Source organism: Aphis gossypii, chromosome 2, assembly GCF_020184175.1.
Source record: "Aphis gossypii isolate Hap1 chromosome 2, ASM2018417v2, whole genome shotgun sequence".
Taxonomy (NCBI): domain Eukaryota; kingdom Metazoa; phylum Arthropoda; class Insecta; order Hemiptera; family Aphididae; genus Aphis; species Aphis gossypii.
In genome coordinates, this window is record NC_065531.1 from 45,122,860 (window position 1) to 45,148,528 (window position 25,669).

Genomic DNA, 25,669 nt, shown 5'->3' on the forward strand with positions numbered 1-25,669 from the left:
TGCGTTAATTTTTAATCTACAAATCGTGTATAATGCTCAAAAATACACTGCAATTTGCATTTTTGGTATTCCTAACCGATGACGTAATTATAAGATATATTATAATATCAGCACATAATAATAAAATATTATAAATTATAATATATAATATAGGTATAAGTATTTAGTATATTATGTTATATTGTAGGTACATAATACATATTAGAGATGTATTCTAATGAATAACTTGAAGCACTGGTAAAAATGTAAAATACTAAGTCTCGTAAATCAATTCAATATCTACGATTAATGTTTTGAATTTCAAAAATTGACAGAGTTTCAAAGGATTGCCGATATAATGTATGGCTATATAGTATATACCTACCAACATTTCAAATTTAAACTGTATTTTATAATGTGATGTATTATTCAAATTTATTAGAAAAACTATCTGTACCTACATTATAAACAGCGTTGTGTCGTTGTTACAAGGAAAAAAACACAAAATAATGCTTCAATTCTAGGATATTAATATTTAAAAATGTGATGGTACCTACATTACACTGTAATAATTGAGTGATTTACTCTTCTTGTAGTAAGTCAACATTTAACCGGTCAAAATTATTAACCTTATATTTGTTATACTTATACCTATAATATATTTACCTATACCTACAGTAAAACAAATTTAAAATATTTAATCAATATTTTCCAAACAGTCGACACACTGTGACTACACTGTCTAGTGAATTATATTTGACTGTATATTATAATATGATGTTATAATATGACACGTTATTATTTAAAAAAAAAAAACAGTTAGTAATTATAATACGAGAACTCAAGTTCTATAATGTGCAATATGCACTATAATAATGATAAACATAACTGTTGTAGTATAATTAACAGGACCTTATCAGCCGAATGCCGATTATGCATATTATTATGACGTATTATACGTTAACAGCTAAACCAGCATATGTGACTGTACAAATATACATGACGTTGTCCACGGACGGTGACACAAACAATACCTTCTTTACTAGGGCGTCGGTATAGCATTATTCTATAAAAAATAATGCATGCGCTAAAATACAAACAATACCTAAAAAGAGAAAATACGTGGGTATGCGTAACAAGTAACAACTATAACACTTGTCAGTTGTCACACCACTCGCCCGCTGGTATATTGACTGTCATCGTTCGTTCGTGTCCGCGTAATACAACTCTGCAGTATAACTATTAATTACACGTTTGGCAGGGACCGTTTTAATGATACGATATTTTCAACGATCATAGTGTTCCGGGTCTTCGGATATGATATAGTGATACGGTCAATAAACTGCCCTTAAATTCTAAGTCAGGTAAAAACGTACGTACGGGAATCCGTTTTTTCGTCTTCTAAATATTATATTATATAGTAATAAAATATAATAAAAACATATTATAATATTTTACATTGCGAGCACGATAAAATGTATTTATTTAATGAGCAAAAAATTGTGTAAGTACGTGTGTAAACAATAAAAATAGATAAAAAAAAAATTACATAATATAATAAAATCGGATATATAAGTTACACATCACACAATATTAGGTACCATATGGGTAATATGATTATATTATACTTTTGTGTTACAAGGCTTAAAACGTGTGTGTGTGTTTTTTTTTTAAATAATAAAATTTAGAGTTTTTTTTTTTTTGTAAATTTAAAACCTTACTGAGAGACGGTATGTGGGGAGGCGAAGTCCATATTGTCAAAAAAAAAAAAATGCTTGGTGGCGAAATGCCGCACACCTGCATGCAGTCGTGCAGGCATGGTCGCATGGGAACGGATGACGAACGACTTATCTGCGGCGTGCCAACAATAAAACAACGTAATCGCGCGCTAGGACGTACCGCGAAAACGGTAATCGCCGACGACGCGCAGTGTCGAGTGCTGCACGTACACGCTCGGAAGTTGAGACGCGGCGGACACGGACGCGCTGATTAATATAATATTACAATAAAGTAGTATTCGTAGTATATAGGAAAGGTATCTATAAGATATCGTTACCCGTTTTGTGCACAGCTGTCGTGTTGTTATAATATTATTATCAACGTCAAACATTATTAATTGTTACGTTATACGTTTATGAACCGTATGATGATGTTTAACGTCTCGTCGGTTTCTCGTGTTTGTTCGTAGCCGGGTCTTTCCTAAACATTAGAGCGCACCGTCTGTCGACTTTCGTGTAAATTATTATTCGTGTACAAAAGGCGGTACACTGTTTGGCCACTGACGACAATACGTTATTATTTACGTTGTCACACGAGATGACTTTTAACTACTATCGTCGACACAATAATGAGCATTAGGCACGACGACAGCGTTCAACCCGGACTGCTGCAGTGATGCGTATCCGACGCGTTTCGACGTGGCCCACCGGAAAACGCAGCACGTCCGTTCGAGCACGCGGTTCGTCGTCTTTGGCAGAAATCGTCTGGAAAAACAGGTAGGTGGGTTAATGGGTTTTTGTGAACGGGTACGTTCTATACGGTACCTAATTATATAAAAACCGACACGTTTTGATTTCAACAAGGTACCTATATCGTATGCAGTAAGCACCTAGATATATTGTAATATTAGAACGCATTTATAGAACAGTTTACTTACGACGGAACTACTTCCTACCGTTCTACGTTGTTACCGACGTACGTTTGTGTATTTTCGTAATAGCGCCTAACCTTTAATCAGTTCGATCAGTCGATTTTAATAATAATATTATAATTCGCGTGGTTATTTTTGAGCATTAGAGACATATGTGCAATATATAAATATCCTTTTGTTTAATAGTCATCAGTTTCAGAATTCTGTACCTAATCATGTATAAATCTCAACGCGTCTTCGAGTTGTATTCAATTTTAATTCAAATTTCAATGAATTTAAAAATTATTTATGGACTATGGTCTAGAATCCAGTCCCTAAATCTAATGACATACGAATATACATAAATCTAACGACCATTTCAAATTGACTTTATTTACACGGACACACTGTAATGTACCATGTGCAATGTGTATACAAGTATAACATATTATTATAAATATTAATTTTAGACTTTAATCATTCTAATACAATTATGTTATACATTTCTTAAGTTAACATATTATTATATTGATATTTCAGATTTTATTGTTTTAACTTATAAACAAAATATTACAAAATAGGAATATAGCATTTAATATTGGGACGTCTCTTCATTCTGTCATTTCTCAATACTTGTATTATTTTATCTTATCAATCATGCACATTGTTCAAGTACAATCAATGGTTATAAATAGAATAATTCAATAATATAACAGATGGCTTCAATAAAAATGATGTACATATTTTATAATTATTGAATTATAAATTTATAAGTACTTAAAAACTAAATAGATTTATATATAGACCTAAATACACCTATATAAACTCTATATACCTATATATATATGTTTCAAGTATTACAATACAAAATTTATTTTAAATTATTTTATTATAATATAATAAGATGAAAATGGCAATTTAATAGTTTTACAACTACCTATATTTTAATGTGTACAACTTGCAGTAGTAATGGTTCTTAACTTTTTTAGAATTATGGAACACTCATAATTGTATAAGATTTTTGGGAATCACAGTCGTAAAATAAAACACCTATAAAATATAGAAAATAGATTTAAAACTACATACACAGAGTTTACATATCACTTAATAGAAAATAACACACAAAAGCGTACATTGTATATAAATATCAATACAATTCTATGGAGAACGTCAAAATTAACATGCGTTACGGCGTAAATAATACTCTCGTGTGGCCAAAGTTTAAAAGCCCACAAGATGATTTAAATAATAATCTCTAAAATCTCTTACCTTTAAAGTATGAATAAAATGGATTCTATTGATGTAAACTTAAAATTTACTGTTGTACGTTTGTAGAACGAAGACAACACTGAACACATGCGGGTGTGGCGTCCTTCGTCTTCTTAATATAAATAGGTATCACGAATTTTTGCCGTTTCAATTTATTTTTCCGCGCTCATTTCACTACTATAGTATTATTATAGTAGTACTATTATTATTTAATATTTATTTTCACTACTTAGTACTTGTCGGTCTGTTGCCGCAATCGGTTATTTATAAACTTTTATTTTACCACTATTATATTTTATTTATGTGCAAATTGGTATTGCGTATTTATATTTTGTTTGACATAAACATGGATAATAGTTATCCTAGTTTTCATAAATTTTTCTTTTTTAATTTACTTAATTTATTAGTTTAAGACGTTTAAACTAACTTGATGGTATTTTTTATCTTAATTAATATGTTTAAAATGACAATTAATTTAATTTTTAACTTAATTAAAAAAAAAATAATTAACTGAACCGAGTTTGAAAAATAACATTATTCTGCCCATTCTAGCAAAATATAAATAACCATACACCATGTAGTCGCTACGGTACCTTGTCGATACGATATTTTGTATTGATAAAAGTAAAATAGTTTAAGTAATAATAACAATATTATTGATAATAAAATTTTATTTGATAAGATATGATTGTAAAATATAATAGGTATTTGATTTCTTAAAATCGCATAAAATACTGAGAACTGCCTAATTGTAGATTTTAACATATAATATACATTTCTTTTATTGTAGTAATTATTGGGAATACAATAAAGGGATTGAGAAAGTGGGTATTTATATTTACCCCAATTACCGCATTAAAATACCTATTATTGTTACTTGATAAATGATAATACTAGTTAGAACAACGGACCTAATTTTTTATGCATAGCTACTCCTACAGTAATTATTGAAAAAAAAATATATTTATATAAAAGAGTTTGATTGTGTTCGTTATTCATTCGTTATGCTATTCTAAAACTAAGATACAAGTAATCTACCATTCATGAATACGAAATATTATGTTTATGTATGTAGTTATAGATAATTTAAAATAAGTAAATTAACTTAGCCTTGTTATTAATTTCATGAAAATTTAGTTATTCAAATTTCTTGATATTTAAAAATTAATCATAATTGAACTTCATAATTTTTTTTATGATAACTTAAACAAATGATTAACTTATCCAGTTAAATTTTTAGGCATTTATAATGTATGCAAGATTTTTTGAATAGATAAATTTAATTGATCGTTATAAATTATAATTAAGAAAAATACGAACATTTTTTTATAATGTACTATTTACAAAGAACTGTTTATTTTGTATGCAGATTGCAGGGCCATGTTTAAAATTTTGATTCTACGAGACACTTATGAAACAATTTAGGGTTGTCATATTTTATTTTAATTAAACCAGGATAAAAATTTGTTGTATTTTGTTTTATATTTTTCAGTAAATAAAATACAATTCACAAAATATATTCAATAGTTTGCACTCTGCACTCGATATATTCTAAAGTAAAAAAATAAATGTATAACAGTAATAACTAATTATTGAGGTTTGGCATTTTTAAAAAAATATTAACGAACAATTTACAGTGTTTACAACGACGTGTTATGCATAAGAGATTATTTAAACTTTATTAAACGATGGAGACGTAGAGTGCAACTTTATATTTTCTCCACTATTCAGAAAAGCATTGAATCATAGGTAGATATCTATGTTTTTGAGGGTCCATGAATAAATTTTATGTTGAGATAATATTACATAATATTTTTCATCAATCGTTGTTGAACTGAATGGTGTATTAATAGATCGTATACCTACTACTCGAATTTTGAATTTTCAACACTCGCCTATGTCTACATTTACATTTGTGATAAGCTTACTGGTATTCAGAAGTCATAATTATAAATTGTTAACAATTTTATTTATAAAAATGATTTATAATAGTGTATAGCTATTATTGCGTTAGTAAAATTTAATCATAAAAAAATGACGAAGACGAAGTTGCTATTACATTATAAGGTAACGTTATTATTCTATGTGTAAGTTGTTAAGAGGAGCACCTTGGTAATGTAACGCTTATAGTCAGCCAGAAAAAAATAGATTGTGACCAGCCCAAAAAACATAGGTATCTTGTGTAGTTGTGTCTATGTTAAAACTTACTCAATGTTAAAACTCAGAAACCGATAAAACTATTGATTAGCAATAAGCACGATTTAAGATAGTTACTATAGGTTAGGTTAATAAGTGATTGATCTAAATGATTCTATTTATTACCTACCGTCAAAAATGTAAATTGCGCCTAAGCTTATGCGCCTTGTCGAATGGTTTAAGATAGATCTTAAACCATGCCTTACGGTAAATTTAGGTTGGAGTACTACTATCTATAAGTCTGATTTTATGTGAATTGTACCTAAATAATAGATAATAAAGGCAGCTATTTTTATATAGTTCTGCATTTTTTTTATTATTTGGTGCAAAAAAAAATAATCTATTTCATGCTATAAAATGTGATGCATTGACTAATGATTCTATTTATACAAAATTTTATTTTGAATATTCTTGCAATTTTTTTATGTACCCATGCAAAAAATAAGTATTAAAGTGTTTTTTTTGTAACTAGGAAAATCATAAATTATAAAGTAAATAATAATTGTTAAACATTTAAAAAATATTAGCAAACGAGCTGATAATTTATGTACTATATAGTTTAATGGAGCATCAGAAAAAATTAAAAGAGAATTTATTAAAATATATAAACTTATTCAAAAACAAATAAAATCGATTTTTGAAAGCAACACGTTGTGTTAAATTTTTTAAAACAAAGAAAGGTATAACCTAAGTCATATAACCTGTAACTTAAGTGTAAGGTAAATAAAAAAAGCAATCATATTTTGTAAAAATGTTTTTTTTAAAAAATAATAATTTTCACATTATGCGGGAATTTCAAAAATAGTAGAATTAATAATTTGTTCAGGGTATATTTTGGTACTTTGGCATAACTGCATCTTCATGCATACTTAAAAATAGGTTAATAGGACATATAATTTTCTGTCTTAATAATAAAATAGTGCCATTCATACATCTGTTTAGTTTCATCATGTCACATACAATACCAATAATAAAAAATATTAGGTGATATATTATATTAAGTATACTTAATTTTAGATTCTGAGCAGGGCGATGAATATATTTTTTTATAAGTTCAAATTTTGACAAAATTCGTCAAACACTCAAACATTTACAAAAACTGAATAGTTAAAATGTATAAAAATATTCAATTTGTTTAGATAAGAATTAAAATTAATTTATCAAATTACAAATATAAAGTTTTTCATAAGTAGTTCACATTACAATAACTAAAAATCTAAAATATAATACATATAATAAATACAATAGTTTTATAGATTTTATTTATAATAGTTAAAATTTAGAAAATTTTTTTAACTCACTTTTTTTGTCATATTTCCTATAGACTTTTAAAAGTTAGTTTCCAGTAAATAAAATTAGTCAATTTCCAAATTATTTTATGGCAAAAAATACTAATAGAATATAATAAGAAATACTACTAATAATAAAAATATAACTGTACTAAGAAAACTATCCTAAGAAATAAATGTGACCCACCCAATGTCTTTGCTAAGAATTGTTTTCTTATAAACCTACAATATTTTATTATTGCATTTAAATTTAACCTTTACACATCCATTACATTACTCCATACACCAAGCAAGTTTACTGGTTATTTCTTTTTTATATGGTTTTGAAATTGTGTTTTATATTTACTCGTATAAAAATAGAAAATCGATGTTTCTAATAAAGTATGTATTAGTATCAGGTGTAATCAATCATTTATTTTCAACATATTGAACAAGTTGTTTACTAGGTAATTACTAAAATAATTTAATAACATACTCCTTTAAGACTACCAATAACTATGATTATTTAATAAGTTTAGTTTCCTTTTTTATGTATACACTTGAAACATTATATTGATTTCATATCAGGTATTAATCTATTGGATACATAATGCTAATAATTATCTATATCTCTGTAAATTGTATTGTGTACCTATAATATCTTAATATTTCACTGTGAAGCTTATTTGATAAATATACGTTTTAATGAAGTACCTACTTCAATTATTGGTTTAATAATTATTGTATTAAGTTATTATAATTGTTATTAAATTGGTTTTTAAAAATATTTGTAATGATATATTGATTGATTGATGTATAATATGTAGATGTACATCATAATATCTCAATACCTATAATAATATTACTGTCAATTGTCAATCCTATCATATCCTATAAACCTTGAATTTGATCTAATAGCAGTTTTTAAAAATACATTGTAGTTTAATTAAATACCGAGGCATTATCGTAGTTAATAATACTTCTAGGAATAATATACGTTAGAAATGATTATAAAAAAAAATTGTTTAAAGATTTAAAGCGACATATTACTTAAACATGTATTTCCTATATAAAGACATCGGAAATTAAAATTATTGTTTCTTAATTTTTATGGATCATTGAATAAAAAATAAAATATCGTCATTCTCATTCTATGGGTATCGAATAAAGGAAAAACTTCTAAAATCTCAAGTAAATACGCCATTTTTTTAATTTTTATTCATAATATAGTATTAATAATAAAATAACTTTTAGCATACATAATATTATAATAATTAATAATATAACTACAAACACATATCACATTTTATTATTTTTGTTTTAATGAAACATGTTATCGATAATTGTCATATTTAAACAATTTTACTTTATGATAACAGATTTTTTTTTATTTGACTATATTTATTAAAAAGAAATAGGTGTATCAAAAGCTCATAAAATCATCAAATTTTAAAATCCGAATTGAGGATGAAATTTAGAATGGATTTAAATACATATATACTTATTTTGGATCAATGGATCATCAAACATGTATTGTAATAAAACTATTAAATTAGGTATTAAAGTATTAAAAGTTAAGAAATGTTGAGTGATATGAAATGTTCACTACTATATTAGTCATTCGAACGTGGTTTTTATGATATTTATTGTATCTGTGAATCATATTTTATATACTACGTAACGTTATATAACCGAAATATATCGAATCGATTTTCTAATAATATAATTAACTTCACACATGTCAGTTCGATCACTTCTAGGTCACTACTTATATTGACTAGAATTGCATGTTTAATGCACAATCAATTCACCATCAGTAGGTAGTAAAATATGTATATTGAATTATATTTCAAACTCTATAAATTTAAATTAAATAAATACATATGGTTTTATTTAGTATATGTCTAATAGATATTATAATTTATATTATATTGCATTAAATAATATTAATTGTGTGAGTATATCTACTTCAATTATAATAATTGCTTTAATCACCATAATTAAAAAAAAAAATTGAATATATTGATACATTAAATGAACTTTTGCAAACAAATAGTTAATCTTGTCATAAAACATTTTATCCAAATCCTTAGATAACCAAAACATATTAAACTAAACAAATCTTAAAATATATCTACATTTTTAGATACTGGGCGCCGAGCGGAGCGATAAATGCATTGATTCTATATATAATGATGTGTATTTTTTTTTTTGTGTCTGTGGATACAATAAATAATTGATGAAATGCTTCAATTTTTACTTTAAGAATGATTTTGGATAGAAAATTAGATACACATTTTATTTTAAAAAGGTCAAAGTGAAAAATATACAATACTTTTTTATTTAATTGTGAAAAATAAACAAAAAATTAAGGAAAATGGTAATTTGTTTGCAAATTTAAATTTATTCAATAACTTTACTTGCCTACCTTTTTTCGAAACGTATAAAAATTATTTATAAGTCTTTAAGAGGACACCTTTCTTTTTTAAAGTGCTTAACATAACAATTTTTTTCTATGTAGGTGTAGCACACAACTTTGTTTTGTGTATTGAGGCATTGAGCCATTGAGTATTTTATTTAATATTTGTATTAAATCGTATTATATTAATCGAATTTAAATTAAATTCTATTTTACCGTAATTATTTTTTAAAAAAAGACTAGGAACCAAAAAATAAAAACTTCTTAAAATTCTTGCGTCAGAGTTAAAAAAAATGTTTTTGGTTATAAGATCGTCAATAAATGTGTACTTTTATTTTAATAGAAGTTAATTGATGTAATTTAATACTATTAATGTAATTGGATGTCAATATACATTAGTAAAATAGAACAAGTTCTATAGCAACTATTACAATAAATTTCTATAGTACGATTTTTTTCACTAGTATACTTTTAAATATGAAATTAATTAACACAGACTTAGAATCTAGTTTATACAATCCAGCACGCTATATATAGCCAATAAGTAACAACTATAGTATCGTGTGAAATGGTCTTTATTCTACTCATAAAAAAAGTGTTTAGTACCCATATACCGAAATAGTATAAATTAGATAAAAAAAAAATCAGTTAGGTATAGGTAGGTACATAAAAAATGTACCTTTATAAAATCCTTAATGTTTTTCCATTCGCATGAATAATGGTATTTATAACAAGTTACAAAAAAATTAACAAGTCACCTTAATCATATTATGTGTAATTTAAAACACAAAATTTTCGTAAAAATAAAAATTCAAATACATACTGACACAGTGTATCATAATTCATAATAATTAATAATATTATATTATAACACGTACATCGTATTTCTAAAAATGTATATGACGTTAAAGTTATTAATATATTTGCTAATATATTTATTCACATTTAAAATAATGTTACTATTAATTATTTTAACGAACATAAAATGTGATATATTTATAAAATCATATTTTTTATTTGTATTGTCTATATTGACATTTCGTCGACCTAGTATCATTCCACGGATTATTAAAGTAAATACATATGCATTTAATTTAGTATTTATATTAAAATTCAAGACTATATTATTATGAATAAAAATTAGCTTCAAATAGTTCTATAAGTATATCCAAAATTATTTTACTATTCCTATCCCCCATGATTAATACGTACCGAAAATTTTAAATTAGTATATCACTGTATTCAAACAATATTTTTTTTCATAATTATTTCGTATTATTACAGCAGTGGGTACACCATTATAATTTATATTAATAGAAAATGTCACAGTTTTACTAGCGTTTATTAGCAATTACCTTGATTATGATAATTAATAAAGTTAATATACTAATTAATATTTACTGTTTACTAATTATAATCAGCGATAAAGTATAATTATTCACTAAAAAATCTTTGATAATTTAATTTGTAATAAAAATAGTATAATATTATAAACTAATTGATAGCAGTGGGGTAACACAAATACAACATAATAAAAAATACTTATAAAAAATTATTATTCGCTCACATTCGACGTTACAAAAATATATTGAAAATTGAAAGGACAAAGGTGATGTTGTAATACCTACACGATTCGTCTCGGTAAGCAATAAAACTAGGTATTAATAAATTAAAAAACAAACATCGTGTGTCCCATTTATTTCAAATCAATAACACCCCATCAAAACGTACTTTATAATTTGTCACTCTAGTTAATATCGTACGCGTAGGTCTGCTGGCATATACAATAAACGCTCTTGGCCGTCTATCAAGTCTCACCAATACGAGCCGATTGTGTGGGGGACGCACTAAAGTTTTACCAGCCGGCGCGCCTGCACGAAGGACGTCGTCGTCGTTCGGGTGTCGTCTTCGTCGTATTAATACGATCTAACCTACAGGCTATATAATAGTATGTATACGATAAATAATAATATATAATACACATATATATATAGATATATAAAACTAGTGTCCTATGTCAGGGTCGACCTGAGAAATTCGGTTTAAAGCAGGTCGAAAAATATTTAATCTCTGTAACTCGAGGGCTAGAACATATATTTTTTTGTAATTTAGATTTTATATTAAGACATACCTACCCTCTCTTCGTGTCACAAATCGTGTGCGTATAAGACTATCTACAACCATTCAACCGAACTTCAATCAGACAGTTTAGAGTTATATCGGCAGATGTAAATTATTGTTAATTTGATTGATTAAACATTCGACAATAATATTGACATTCATTAATTTAATTTCATAAATATAATATTCAAATTTGTATGTATAAGACACGATTTATTACTATCATTTAAACTATAATATTAAAAACGATCTCAAAAAATTTTAGAGTAAAGAAAGTAACTAACACGTATCATAATATGATCTCAGAATTGAATTCGGTTCGTTCCAATTGTTTATAATGTATAATATACATTAATTTAATTTAAATCTGTAATTTAAAAAAATAATAACGAGTTCTCGTGTTACAGATCACTACATCACTATTTTTAATTTCGCACTGCGCCTGATTTAAGAATTCCAGTCCTTAAATCTTGACTTCAGACTTGTTGTCACTTGGGTATATTTTTTTTCCTCTAACCGAAATCGGGATTTTAAAAACGTTACTGGACACGACTGCAATAATACGCTCGACTTTAATAATCGTGTACTTATCTTCCTATCGCATTCACCGCGCGGCCTTTTCGTGATATTACAGCCTCGCCCGCTCGGCGGCGTCTAAAGTATTGTTTACGATGTATTATAGTATTAATAATAATTATAGTCGTTATACTCACACTATAGCCGTTATTGTACATTATATCGACGACATTTGGTCTGAGACGGGTCGTCGATTACGCGCTTTTATATAATATATATAATGACACATTCGGAGAATATATTATAATAGTCAATAATATTATGTTATTGTCATTATTGTCTTTATTGTTGACGCATACCCAATAATATTGCATTGTATCGGTCGGCTGTTACATCAACTCGAGTACTTACGGAATACAGAGCGGTGCGCATTTTATCCGTCGTCCGTCAGTATAAACCCGACGAGACAGCCGATCACTAGATTGCGCGGATTTTATATTCTGTAAGTATATAGGTGCCTATTTGTCCGGTCCGGGTATTCGCCAACACTGACGTCGCGCGTCGCGATGCACTCCTGTCCCCGTGTCGTTTTATAATAATAAAATATAATATATATAATATGCAACTATTTTTATACTCCAAAGACCAAATTATGGTCGTGCGTAATATATTATTATGTTACGTTTAACTTATGCACGTACGACGTGTCTCGCTGATGTACATGTACTGTCTACGAATGGCGGTTTAATAGACTTTGCTTCACCCCGAACGCACACAGTATGCAATGTTTATGAAACTATCATATTATTATTAAACTTTATACGCCGTTCACGTGTTTCAGGCGCCCGCGAATCGCAATCTATGCGTTTTCTAATTTTACACCGGTTAAAAAATAAAACAAAAATAAACATCAGTCAAGTGATTCAAACATCTGTAATGAGTAGGAGGTATGTGTATACATTAATAGAAAATTGTTACAAGCTCAAATATAAATGTACATACTTATAATCAGATAATCTACACCTATACTATCTCTTTCTTTATCCGTTATTTACAATTCGACGAATTCCTCAGGTACTGCAAAAACTATGACTCATTGTTTGCATATATTTGTTTTACATATTCATAAGTTTATTTTATGGTTGGTTAATAAATAGTGAAGTATGTCAAGGGTCGCTGTAAAATGTAAATGATTTCAAATAATAATTAGAAAAAAACCATTTCATAAACTAATATTTAAGTAGATAGTATTCTCAAACTTTTTATTAAGGTTTATTTTTTAGATGTAAAAATAAACCTTAATAAAAAGTGTATATGTGTTTATGTAGGTTCATTGATTTAATTTCAAAGTTAAAACTAAATGATTTAATATACTATTAAAATACTACTTTTAAAAATGTTTAAAATATATTATGATTTTTAATAATATACTACAATAATACTAGAATATTGGATTAGAAATACTATAAACATTTAGAGTAATTACTAATGAAAAACTGATCAAAAAATTACATTTTTTATATTATTACTTACTTACTAGTAACTATAAATTGAAATCAGTATTTACATAAATATTTATATTCAGGTGATCATTTGTATATCAAGTTATTATTGATTATTCCATTATACATTATTCATTTTATTACCTACTATAAATACTTCTAAACTTCTTTGTTGAAACATATACCAATAAATTATTGTTCTTGTTATGTCCAGAAGAATAACGCATGGTTCTTATTTATGTATTAAAGACTTTTAATTGAATTTATATTGAGTTGATTAGACAATTCCCCCACTCTATATAAAAATCAATAAAATTATAATAAATTATAATTTTTTGTATTTTAATTTATTTAATTAATTAAATTTTTAATTATTATACAAACATATTTGATCATAAATAAACAAAATTATTTCCATCATTTATCAAATACAATACAATTTTTTTTTTTTTTTTGTAACAGGGGAGTCAATTCTCAAGACAATTAAAAAGCATGAAGCGATTAGCATAAAAATTATAATGACGACTTATAAAAAACATAAGAAAACACACAGTAATCAGCAAACCATAGAACCATACTATACTATTAGATACCTATTTATATTTGTCACGACATTAGGTAAGTTAAAAAAAAGATATTGTTAATTATGTATAATTATTTTTTCAGTATTTATTTTTTGTATTTTATTAGCGTCAGTGACGGTGTTTCACATTCATCAAGAGCTAGTGCGGCCAAAACTCGAACATTTAGTAGTTTACGAAGTAAGTTTCAGCTAAATAAATACTTGCATATGACATATCAGTAAATTACTTATTACTAAAATACAGTAACATTTAAATATTTTAGAATTTAACTGATCGTGATCCAAGAGTTACTTGTCAGTTTCCTATACTTAACCCGTTTGATGCGTCTATTCTTAAATACGTGTTCGTACCCAAACCTATAAGGTGAGTAATGTACCTAGGACCTAAGTATTGCTTTAGTTAAGAATTAAGATTATTAAATGATTTGGATTTGTATTACTTTTTTCCTTATTTAGATGTATGGAAAGGTCCTATCGTTTGACTTACATCGACATGGATACCGGGCTTCTACAGTTCAATGCGTCAGGATTCGAAGAGTCTGGTTATTCCATGACCTCAAATACGCTTCATTGTTATTATCAAGAAATTTATCGCCCAATTGATGATGATTTCCATTTGGAGTATGGACCACAAATTCCCATCACTGGTTTTCACGAACCTCTTACGGATTTCATATATGTATCATGCACCAATTTATTTGGCATAACTGTGTATAGTAACTTTCATGCATATGCTAGAAGAAGGCCAGAAGTTAGAAAGTTTAAAGTAATATTAAATATAACTCAACAAAATTGTTTAATTAATTCAATTTATAATGATTGTATTTCATTCATAGGACGATATGGAACTAGGTGTAGCCGTAATTGGAATTGATTCCATTTCACGATTAAACTTTATGAGACAAATGGTAAACTCATATAATTTCATCAACAAAGAGATGAATGGTGATGTGATGCATGGTTTCACCAAAGTAGGTGAAAACACATTTCCAAATGTGATTCCGATGTTAACAGGCCGATCATTTATCACGGAACACAACAATAAATTTGACGTATGTGAACAATATAATAAGTTTTGTGCCTTTAGTGTGGCCAAATTTTAATGTTTAATACTTCAATGTTATAAAACAAAGATTGATAAAAAAAAATAACAATAAATTCAATTTAGTAGCTTACAATATCTATAAAATATTTTGATTTTCTTCACTTACAGGACTGGCCGTATGTATGGAAAGACTTTAGTAAAGAAGGTGCCGCAACTCTATATGCGGAAGATCAGCCAGAATTCAACATGTTTGACTATTTAGCTAAAGGAATTACTTTACAACCAACTCTGCATTACATGCGTACTTATTGGTTAGCTGTGGAACAGTCGATGCTATATAAGATGAGCTCACCTGGTTGCCTTGGACCAACGCCTAAACATCTTATATATTTCGACTATTTGAAATCATTCCTAAAAGTTTATAAAGACTCTCCAGTGTTCTTGTTCTCACTTTTTAACGAAGTTAGTCATGACTTTGTCAATACTGTCGGAGTAAGTGTGTCTTAAAAATATAATTTAAATAAATAAGATTTAAAATTAATTGATCTTGCATTTATTTTTTTCAGGTGATAGATATAGATTATATGCAATTCCTCAAGACTTCTCTCCACGAAGGACTTTTCAATCGAACTGTGGTTTTTGTGCTCGGTGATCATGGCAATCGTATGGATTTTATTCGGCGAACCAAAGTTGGAACCATAGAGGACCGAATGCCAATGGTCACAGTAGTAATTCCAGAATGGGTAAGCATGAAGTATCCATCCTGGAAAGAATCCCTCCGTGACAACCGTATGAGACTGACATCCACCTATGATATCTATGCTACATTCAGACATATCTTAAGTACATTGAATAATCAAAACAAATCAACTGATATCAATGAGTATTTACTAAATAGTATCCAAGACCAAAACGTTAAGAATCATTTTGCAGCTACTAGTACTGGCTTATCGTTGTTTGAACCCGTTCCATTAGTTAGAGATTGCAATGCCGCAGGTGTGGCTCAATGGCTGTGTGTTTGCCATGAAGGCCAACAAAAGCGACTTGATCCAACACACCCATACAGTATTGCTGCATCAAATGAAGTCATAAGGTTAGATGTGAATATTAACTAGACTACTAAATAGATACCTACTGATAATATAGTAATTTTCTTTTAATTAATAAAAATTGAACATTTAAATATCTAATATTTTGAAAAAAAAATATCAATATAAAATATGTTTTTGTAGAATGTTTTTAGTTCTATGTTTTATTTTATCTGTTATTAAGTAAATTTGTAGAAAATATATTTTTAAATTTAAAATTTCCCAAGTATTTGTAAAATGTAATTAATTAGTTTTTACAAAATATTGTGGATATTATGTCATCAATTAAATTTAATAATTTTAACCTGAAAATCATTTAATATTTTTTTTGTTTTTTTTTTAGGTATTTTAACGAACTATTGGGTGGTCTCGAAAATTGTGCTGAAATGAAGTTGGCTTTTATTGAGCATACATATTTGTACGAAGCACCACAAAAATATGACGATGGTAAAGTGTACGAAAAATCTGTTCAAATAACATTCAAAGCCTCGCCAGGTAATGGATACTTCGAAGCCACACTAGGTATAGATATAAATAACGGATCCCAAACATTTGAAGTCATTGGGCAAGTCTTTCGAATTAATAAATATGGACATCAAGCAGACTGTTTACCCAGAACAATGCTCGCTAAAATGCCAATTTTGAAAGGGATTTGTTATTGTGATTAAAAAATATATAAATTTACCTACATTATAATAAGATATATTATTAAGTATTACTCAACTGTACATATAAATGTTAATAATTCAACTATGAAAATGACTGAAAATTTTAGATTAATAAACCTATGTAGATTGTTCAATATACATACAATTCAAACAAAATGAATTGTTCTCATGGGCATTATTATGATAACACTTTGTCAATTTAATATGTGTTGATTATGGTTAAAATGATTAATTGTTAAAATAATATATACCTATTTATTATTATTATGATTTTCTCAGATTCTAAGTTAAGTATCATTGAAGATATCATTTATTTTTATATTATATTAATTATATTGTATTTAAACTTTTACGTCTATACATTATTTATATACCTTTAGGTAAATAATTACCTCTGATACATTTTTCTCATTATCAAAAAAAATATATAAATATTATTTGTACCTATTTAAGTATTTGTTTTTTATACATAATGTACAACTGTAAATAGGTAATACAAATATATAACTAATATTATTATATTATTTATTTTTACAGAATTATATTGGATACATTCTGTTATTTCTATTTTCAATTATATATTTTATTAATTTTAAATTTGTGATAATCCATTACTGTTGTATACGTACATAAGATATACTCAAAAGGTATATGAGGTACCTGAACCACCGGCTAGCGACTAAACGAGTGAATATACATAGGTATGTTATAATATTATTTATCTTAATGTGTGAAACGAACTTACGACGATGTAAGATAAAACAATAGTATTTTTATATTATAAATACAAAAATACATATTATTATTACAGTATTAAAAATTTATGAAAATTTATAAGTAATAAAAATACTAAACACGCTATAAAAGTATAAATTATAAAGGAAAAAGAGTAATTTTTTAACATTGAATGCCTACTAATTTGTACTGATGGTTATCAAGAGGTTTTGTATAAATACATGAAATACTTTAATAATTACTTATTAATAAAATCAAATAAATTTTTACTATTTTTGTCATTTTTAAATTTTTTAGATACCTATTATTATACAATAGCTTAATGGCAATCGTTTTAGATTATGAGCGGAAGAACGAATTAAAATTCTTTAATCTTCAACATTGAAGGTAGTTTCTGATAAGAAGTTTGATTTATTTTGTATAGATTATAAATGCACCAAAGTTGAAAATACTCAATTTTAAATATTCAATATTTTTAAAAATAATCAGGAAAACCAAAAAATAAATGAAAAATCAAGAATTTATTTATAAAATCAATTTCTATTATTATTTTTTTTTTTTTTTTGCTGTGAAAAATAAAAAATCGTAATGACTAAAATTGTTACCAAATATTCATAATAACATTATCTATGTAGTATACTAATATGATACAAGTTAACAAAATATCTTGGTTCTTTTTTTATCTATTATTTTGAAATGTTCGACTTTTTTCTATTTATTTTTCAATTTATAATATATGATAAAAATTTAAGTTTTTAGCCAATATGTATACTATTATTTTGTACTTATTATAGTATTATACACTGCAGTTAAATTTTCAAAATATTTAGATTAACTTTAAACTAGGTACGTTAATCCCTCAAACGGCTCAAACCACCTATGTTTACAATACTTTGGAACCTTTTTGGTTTATAAGTTAAAAAACAGCCCATATAATATTGTATATCAATGAATATTATATAGTACAATACATACGATTTGATATTGTCAAAAATGAGGTTATCGGTAAAATAACCTATACGGTAAGTATATTTATTTTAAAAATAAACATTTACTAATACCAATAATATACTTGATGCAATATAATATAATACAATATATATATATTATCACAAATATCTTTAAAAAAATATACGAGTAGGTACATTAAAATTTAACACGTCAAATATCCATTACAATAATGACATTATACATAGTGTGCATTAAACATTTACTTTCTATACATGTATAAAAAATAAATGTTCTGCAGAATGACGTCTTCGGTTATAATTTTAATTTACATATACTTTAATATTTATACCATAGATCTGTAGCTAAAATGATAACATTTTTTTTAGAAATACATTATAAAACATTATTTTTATGAATCAATAATTTATATAAATTGGATAGTATAATTTAACTTAATATATAAAGTTACCTACTTTCGAGATACTTAAATATAATATTGAGTTATTTCACATAACTAATAGGTACACGATATATTTTATTCTTTAATAATTAGTTAATAGTTTATGCAGTAATGTCTTATTAATTCGAACATTATTGGAGAAAGGGTTTGTTTGGATTATCGATTTGTTCAGATTACCAATGACTTAAAAATTTTCTTAAAATTTTAATTTTAGTTTTATCTAAGATTGAAAAAATGAAAAGACAATGAGTCAATGAATACAATTTAAATTATTGTTATTTTATTAAATTATATACATATTCACATTATACTGATCAAATGTTTTTTTTCCCACTCTGAATTGGTTTTCTTTATCGTATATACAATGATTTATTATCGAATTCAAATTAAACACTTCCATTATAATGACTTACTCTATAACAAAATTCACTTGACACCAAAATAACAGCAAGGCAACTTCACTAGTTTTCTTACATTACTTTATTTTATTCACTTTTTAAATATTTTAGATCAAAACGAAAAGTATTTAGGTATAATTAGTAATTGCTATTTGCATATTTATTAATTATTAATAAATAATAATCAATGTTAATATAATAATATGTAATATAGGTTATATAAGATATCAATTTTAATTATTTTAAGTATCTCGGTTTTATTTTAACATTATTTTTTTGCCAAAAATTTTATTTTTAATCATATATTGTATGTGTTTTATAACAAAAGATTGACAATCAATAAATAGTGATTGGTATAGAGCCATCCCTATAAAATCAATATGGTATTTTAATTTTTCATTGAATAAAATAAACTTATTTTGTAATATATTTACATAATGTTATAATAAACATGAAGGTGTAATAATATATAGGTACTTTGAAATAGTTAATACAGCGATGTCCATTCAAGCACTTGACGAAATTTGTTCTCTTTGACATTTAGATTAGAACACATGCCTCTACTATAAATAGGTTTTGACAGCAGTAGAGTTTGGCTTTTGCAATTAGCCGGTATACCGGAACAACTAATCTAACCAATAATTCATATACATGAACAATATTTAGTATTTTAGTGTCGATAATATAATATATAGTACTAGATGTACAATAAAACTACCTATATACTCTTTTAATCTATTTTTTTCTGTTTAATTATAATATTTAAATTATTAACTGTTTGTAATAAATTTTCAAAATAAATTAACACAACTAAAATAAATATGGCTAAATTCAACAGAAAACTTCAAGTTACGGTAAGACCACAGAAGAGACCAAATTTACCAAAAGCTGCCGTTAACATATTAACAAGATGGCTTGAGGAAAATTGCACCAACCCTTATCCGTCCGAGTCAACGAAGAAAATTTTGATGGAAGTTACAAATCTTACTAAAAATCAAGTACTTGATATAATTGATATGCATATATATAATATATATATTATACTTTTATTTAATAATACAAAATAAATAATAATATCTTCCAAAAATATGTTCTAATCGTATAGATTTACAATTGGTTCATAAATAGCCGTCGTAGAATTCTTCCAAACATTTTAAAGGAAAAGGATATAGACAAAAGTCTAATACTATTGAAAATTAAAAAGTTCACGTGTTTCACTCGAAACAGTTTCGCTCATCATTTTGAAAAGAAAACTCAATGGTATGATAACAATAAATATAATTAAGTTTTTTAAGTTTAATTAAAACCTACTAACTAGTGATTTAGTTTTGCATGCAAAAATGTATAGGTAATTACTGATAATTAAGTAATAGATACCTACCTAATAATGAGATAATAAATATTAATAACTATAGTAACATGAAAATATTAAGATATATATTTGTAATTTTAATAATTTTTAAAAAAATAATTATAATTTATAATATAGATTAAGAAGATAAATAAAGCATTTAGATGCTTGTGTATTAAAACACAAACAATTTTTAACTATTTACAAAATATACTTATTTAAAATTTTATTTTTATTTTTTTGAATATTTTCTACAAATTTTAATAAGTTATTTTTTGTTTAGTCTAAATACTTGAAGATTTAATAAAAGTTTTCTCATGAATTGTTATAATTTGAATATGAGCATAAATCTACTATTTTTATAATAAGTTTTCAAAGTTTAAATTTTAACAAAATTTGTCAAAATCTAGAAAATGTGCTAAGTATATTTTTTAAAATTTATGAAATGTACCTACTCGGTTTTTATAGCTAAATCTTGGAAACTTAATTTAAAATTCATCATAAATGTTTCTCTAAACACCAAAAACTTTAGTTTATATTATTAAAGCTTATTTTTTTTTTAGATACCTATTTAAATTTCAAATTTTGATAAAATTTAATATTATTAATATATTTATTTTTTTTGTAATTCAACAACATTCTTGAGGATTAGAAATATTTGCGTAAGTTGTATATCATATTGAAATTTTTAAAATATTTAGATCTATTTTAAGCTATTTCCCATTTTAGCTTATATTTTGTAATATAGCTAGCCGACCGCTATAGTCTCCGCTCTAAATTATTTTTGTAGGTACCTCGTACCTATACAATAATTTATCATTGAATTCAAATTTAATGTACGTATCCATTACAATGACTTACTCTATGACGATGTATCTCGATTTCTACTGTAAAGAAGAATCCTCAATTTAAAAAATTAGCCCAATGTATTGGTATTTCACTCTTTAAAATATTTATACATTCAAATTTCAAAAATAAAATTAATTATATTACATCTGATGACACGTTTCAAAGTATATTTTTAAGTTAAGTTAGCAGTTTATTTGTAATATCAAGAAATATTCAAATTTTACCGGGTAATTAAGGGATATTTTAGATACCCCCTCCCCTAATAATCACCCAAAATACGTCACTGAGTATACATAGTTATGTCTGTCACTTATATATTATAAGCTTAAAACTATTAATCTCTATAATTATTTAATTACCTATTAAAAATAAATTTTCAGTGATATTAAATTATTATTTCATTTAAAAAAAGTCATATTAATATAGCATTTGTCGTATGTATTTAATTTTATTGATACTTTTTATTCATGGTTATTGGTTAGGTTATATTATTTTTATTTTATCTGCATGTTTCAACAAACAGATATGACAATTTATTATTACTAAAGAGAATACACACAAATAATTAAATATTTAAATATAAATTTTAATTAAGTAATCAACCAAGAACTAAATTAAATACGCATATGTTTAGTTAAAATAATTTTATTGAGGCAGTTTTTTTTTTTTTTTTAGTAAAGCCACCAAAAAATTGCTCAAATCAGAAACAATTATTGAACCAAAAAATGAAGATTACAATTTGCAATTACTCGCAGAAGTGGCTACAAAATTACCACGAATAACATGTACATCATAATATATATTTTTATACTATTTTTATGTGTGCTTAGTCAATAGGTTCATATTATAAGCATTTATTTGTTATTAATTATAAGTGTATTTGTTAAGTACAATAAATAAATTACCTATGAACTATTATCGTTACCTTATTAATTATTAGGTACTTATTAGTAGGGTTCGGATTTTAAAGCATAATTAGCAATTAAAAAAACACACGATTGTTTTAAAAAAGCAAAAAAGAAGTATATTTAATTTTAAATATAAAAATTTAAATTAAAAAAAGAATTAATTACCATGTATTTTTCTAGATTAGCAGTAATGAAACTGACTCTATATATTGTCAGATACGGAATATTTTTATACATAAAAAACGACTCTCTATATTGTGTATATACCACTAAATTGATCGGAGCATACTTCGTACAAGAGGTTTCAAATTACAATACTAAATCTTAAATTTTAAAATGGTCAATATCGATGTTATAGGCATACTGGCCGTATAAGTACTGCTTGCTATAATAATAAGTAGATCGATAATAATACATTCAACAAACAAGCCGATAATGAAAACCATAATAATTCAATACCTATAACACATTAATTCTACAGCTGAAATAACTGAAAAAAGTAAAAAAAAAACATTTACATAAAAAAAAGCCAAAAATGATGGGAAACGAATTTATATACCTATCTATATAAAAGGTATATAATCATACCAATAAAATTAGATTTCTATCTCGTATAGTCGTATATAGAAAAAGAAGCATGTGTTTTAATTCCGAGTCCTACTTATTAAATAGGTACCTTCTAAAACGTAGATCATAATAATATATGTGTAACACTTTATATAAAAGAGAAAAATTGTTGTGATATACTGATAAAATTACTTCAAAAAATGTATACCTAGTAGAATAATACTTATTAGTTATTAATTATTATACATACTACACAATACATAATAATATAATAATGTACAAATAGTTAATAAAGTGGAACAATTCTAGTTTAGCTCCCAAGCGATTTTTCGGAATTTTTTTTTCAAAAATGTGTGTTTTTGTACTTAAAATACCGAAAATTTGTTTTTTTCAATACATCACCGCCTATGTAAAATTATAAAAGCACATAATACACCTGGTCACTCGCATGCTTGACAATTAAAATCAAAAATATCCCTCGACTTGTTATTTAAAACCACCTTAGGTAAATATGTAATATATTACATAAAGTTATGTTATCGATTATTTCATTACACCAACGATTTTTTGAAAAATCGATTTTTTTGAACATAACTTCCAAAGGAATAACTGGTTCGCTAATTGAAAAATTAAAATCAACGAATCTAAGTCTTCCTTCGTCTCATTTGCAATCAGGCCCCATAACTGCCCTCCTATAACAATAAATAACACCATATTATCCCTCACTCAAATGAAGTGAAATACCTTGGCTTAATATTCGATAGACGTCTAACATGGTCAACTCATCTCAAAGACAAACGCAAAAAGCTAAACTCAAGACTTCACCTACTAAGGCCACTCCTCCGCTCAAATCTAGCATTACCCCTTAAACTCATACTATAAAAAACTCTTCTACAACCACTCTGGATGTTCGGGGTAGTAATTTGGGGTTCTGCTAAAAAATCAAATAAGAGAACTATCCAAACCTTCCAGAATATCTGCTGTCGTATAATTACTGGAGCACCCTGGTATATATCTCCAACAATGCAATAAACTCTGATCTAAGAATCTGTTCTGTCAACGAAACTGCTACCATATACCTACTACAAACGCTTCTACGCAAAATTACAATCCAACCCCAACCAGCTCATCAGGGACCTTGGTACTCCAGCACTACCCGCGGAAACCCAACCAGACGACTCAAGCGGAACTGGTGCCGTGACTTAAGAATTGTATTATTTCATATTTGTATAAATTGTAAATTGTAAATGTTAATATAAGGCCACTAGGTGTCTTTCATGTGAGATTTCCATGTTATCATTATTCATTAGCTCGTAGTTTTTCATTCTTTACCATAATTATTATTTATTATACACTTCTGTATAGATTGTAATATTCCAAAATAAAGTCATATTTTTTAAAAAAAATTTAAAAAAAAAACTTCTAAAGAAAGTTTGAGTGACATTTTTCAAAGTACCATTAATTAAAGCATACAATAATACAAAAACACACATTTTTAAAAACAAAAGAAATTCCAAAAATACAAATTTTCGGTATTTTAAATACAAAAATACGATTTTTTGAAATTTTTTGAACATAACTTCTAAAAGAAGTTTGAGCGACTTTTTAAAAAAGTACCACTAATTAAAGTATACAAAAACATACAATTTGAAAAAAATTCCAAAATATCGTTTGAGAGCTAAACTAGAATTATGCCGAAAATATTTTTAAAAGTAGGTAAGTTTAGTAATGTTAAGATTTTATTTACTTAAAATACTGTATTTACGACGGATATGTTGAAGCCTTGAAGTCTGAATAATTTAATAATTATATTAACAAGCTACTCGATACCATGTAAAGTCATAGAGCCATCACAGCCCAACATTTTAGTTAATAATAAAAGCTCAGAATTTATACATCTAACGTAATATTACAAAATATTAATTAGAATATTTTTATAAATATTTAGGTCCACAAAAAGTAATAGTTAATAGGTCAACATTAAATGTTTATTTTATTTTTATAACTCTTGACACTTGTATAATATAAAATATTGAAATTAAGACATAGACCTTATACGGCTTATACTTATTTCCGTGATGACTGATGATTTATACATCAGCTGTGGTTTATTTAGAATTTAATAATCTGATAAGTGTCTATGTAGTGATAACAGATAACTTAAAGT

The 25,669-nt window shown here is 26.0% G+C and overlaps 2 protein-coding genes and 2 long non-coding RNA genes across 12 annotated transcripts; 2 read left to right on the plus strand and 2 right to left on the minus strand.

The window, feature by feature from the left end:
* The first annotated feature begins 1,142 nt into the window (after nucleotides 1-1,142).
* LOC114120703 (uncharacterized) lies at nucleotides 1,143-17,603 on the plus strand. Of its 8 annotated transcripts, XM_027982693.2 has the most exons (11): nucleotides 2,331-2,474; nucleotides 11,530-11,708; nucleotides 13,239-13,344; nucleotides 14,362-14,517; nucleotides 14,590-14,660; nucleotides 14,746-14,846; nucleotides 14,939-15,248; nucleotides 15,319-15,534; nucleotides 15,696-16,019; nucleotides 16,094-16,620; nucleotides 16,959-17,603. In XM_027982693.2, the coding sequence occupies exons 4-11, from the start codon at nucleotides 14,418-14,420 to the stop codon at nucleotides 17,281-17,283; spliced, it is 1,974 nt and encodes a 657-aa protein (XP_027838494.2). In that variant the 5' UTR covers nucleotides 2,331-2,474; nucleotides 11,530-11,708; nucleotides 13,239-13,344; nucleotides 14,362-14,417; the 3' UTR covers nucleotides 17,284-17,603. The 8 variants fall into 8 exon arrangements, with proteins under 8 accessions (XP_050058127.1, XP_050058129.1, XP_027838495.2 ...); XM_050202170.1 differs by lacking the exons at nucleotides 2,331-2,474; nucleotides 11,530-11,708 and adding an exon at nucleotides 1,143-1,343; XM_027982694.2 differs by lacking the exon at nucleotides 11,530-11,708 and having other exon boundaries at nucleotides 2,328-2,474.
* On the minus strand, nucleotides 1,846-4,013 carry LOC126550481 (uncharacterized). The gene is made up of 3 exons (XR_007604599.1): nucleotides 3,878-4,013; nucleotides 2,036-2,462; nucleotides 1,846-1,964 (listed from the first exon to the last, which is right to left on the minus strand). It is a non-coding gene; the product is annotated as an uncharacterized LOC126550481 (long non-coding RNA).
* On the minus strand, nucleotides 16,153-25,542 carry LOC126550480 (uncharacterized). The gene is made up of 3 exons (XR_007604598.1): nucleotides 25,250-25,542; nucleotides 16,419-16,598; nucleotides 16,153-16,349 (listed from the first exon to the last, which is right to left on the minus strand). It is a non-coding gene; the product is annotated as an uncharacterized LOC126550480 (long non-coding RNA).
* LOC114120715 (homeobox protein TGIF2-like) lies at nucleotides 17,828-23,754 on the plus strand. 2 transcript variants are annotated; one of them, XM_050202174.1, is made up of 4 exons: nucleotides 17,828-17,984; nucleotides 20,666-20,825; nucleotides 20,933-21,087; nucleotides 22,703-22,919. In XM_050202174.1, exons 1-4 carry the CDS (start codon nucleotides 17,935-17,937, stop codon nucleotides 22,821-22,823), a joined length of 486 nt encoding a protein of 161 aa, XP_050058131.1. In that variant the 5' UTR covers nucleotides 17,828-17,934; the 3' UTR covers nucleotides 22,824-22,919. The 2 variants fall into 2 exon arrangements, with proteins under 2 accessions (XP_050058131.1, XP_027838523.2); XM_027982722.2 differs by lacking the exon at nucleotides 17,828-17,984 and having other exon boundaries at nucleotides 20,649-20,825; nucleotides 22,703-23,754.
* Nucleotides 25,543-25,669: the final 127 nt, after the last annotated feature.

What these genes read in the sequence shown, in the direction of transcription:
- LOC114120715 (XM_050202174.1), top strand. Translation starts at nt 17,935, where the DNA reads ATGAGGTACCTGAACCACCGGCTAGCGACTAAACGAGTGAATATACAT. An exon ending in AAACGAGTGAATATACATAG is followed by an intron (nt 17,985 to 20,665) that starts GTATGTTATAAT and finishes TAAATTCAACAG; the next exon opens with AAAACTTCAAGTTACGGTAA. An exon ending in CAAATCTTACTAAAAATCAA is followed by an intron (nt 20,826 to 20,932) that starts GTACTTGATATA and finishes CTAATCGTATAG; the next exon opens with ATTTACAATTGGTTCATAAA.
- LOC114120703 (XM_050202170.1), top strand. Translation starts at nt 14,418, where the DNA reads ATGACGACTTATAAAAAACATAAGAAAACACACAGTAATCAGCAAACC. An exon ending in AACATTTAGTAGTTTACGAA is followed by an intron (nt 14,661 to 14,745) that starts GTAAGTTTCAGC and finishes TAAATATTTTAG; the next exon opens with AATTTAACTGATCGTGATCC. An exon ending in AACACAACAATAAATTTGAC is followed by an intron (nt 15,535 to 15,695) that starts GTATGTGAACAA and finishes CTTCACTTACAG; the next exon opens with GACTGGCCGTATGTATGGAA.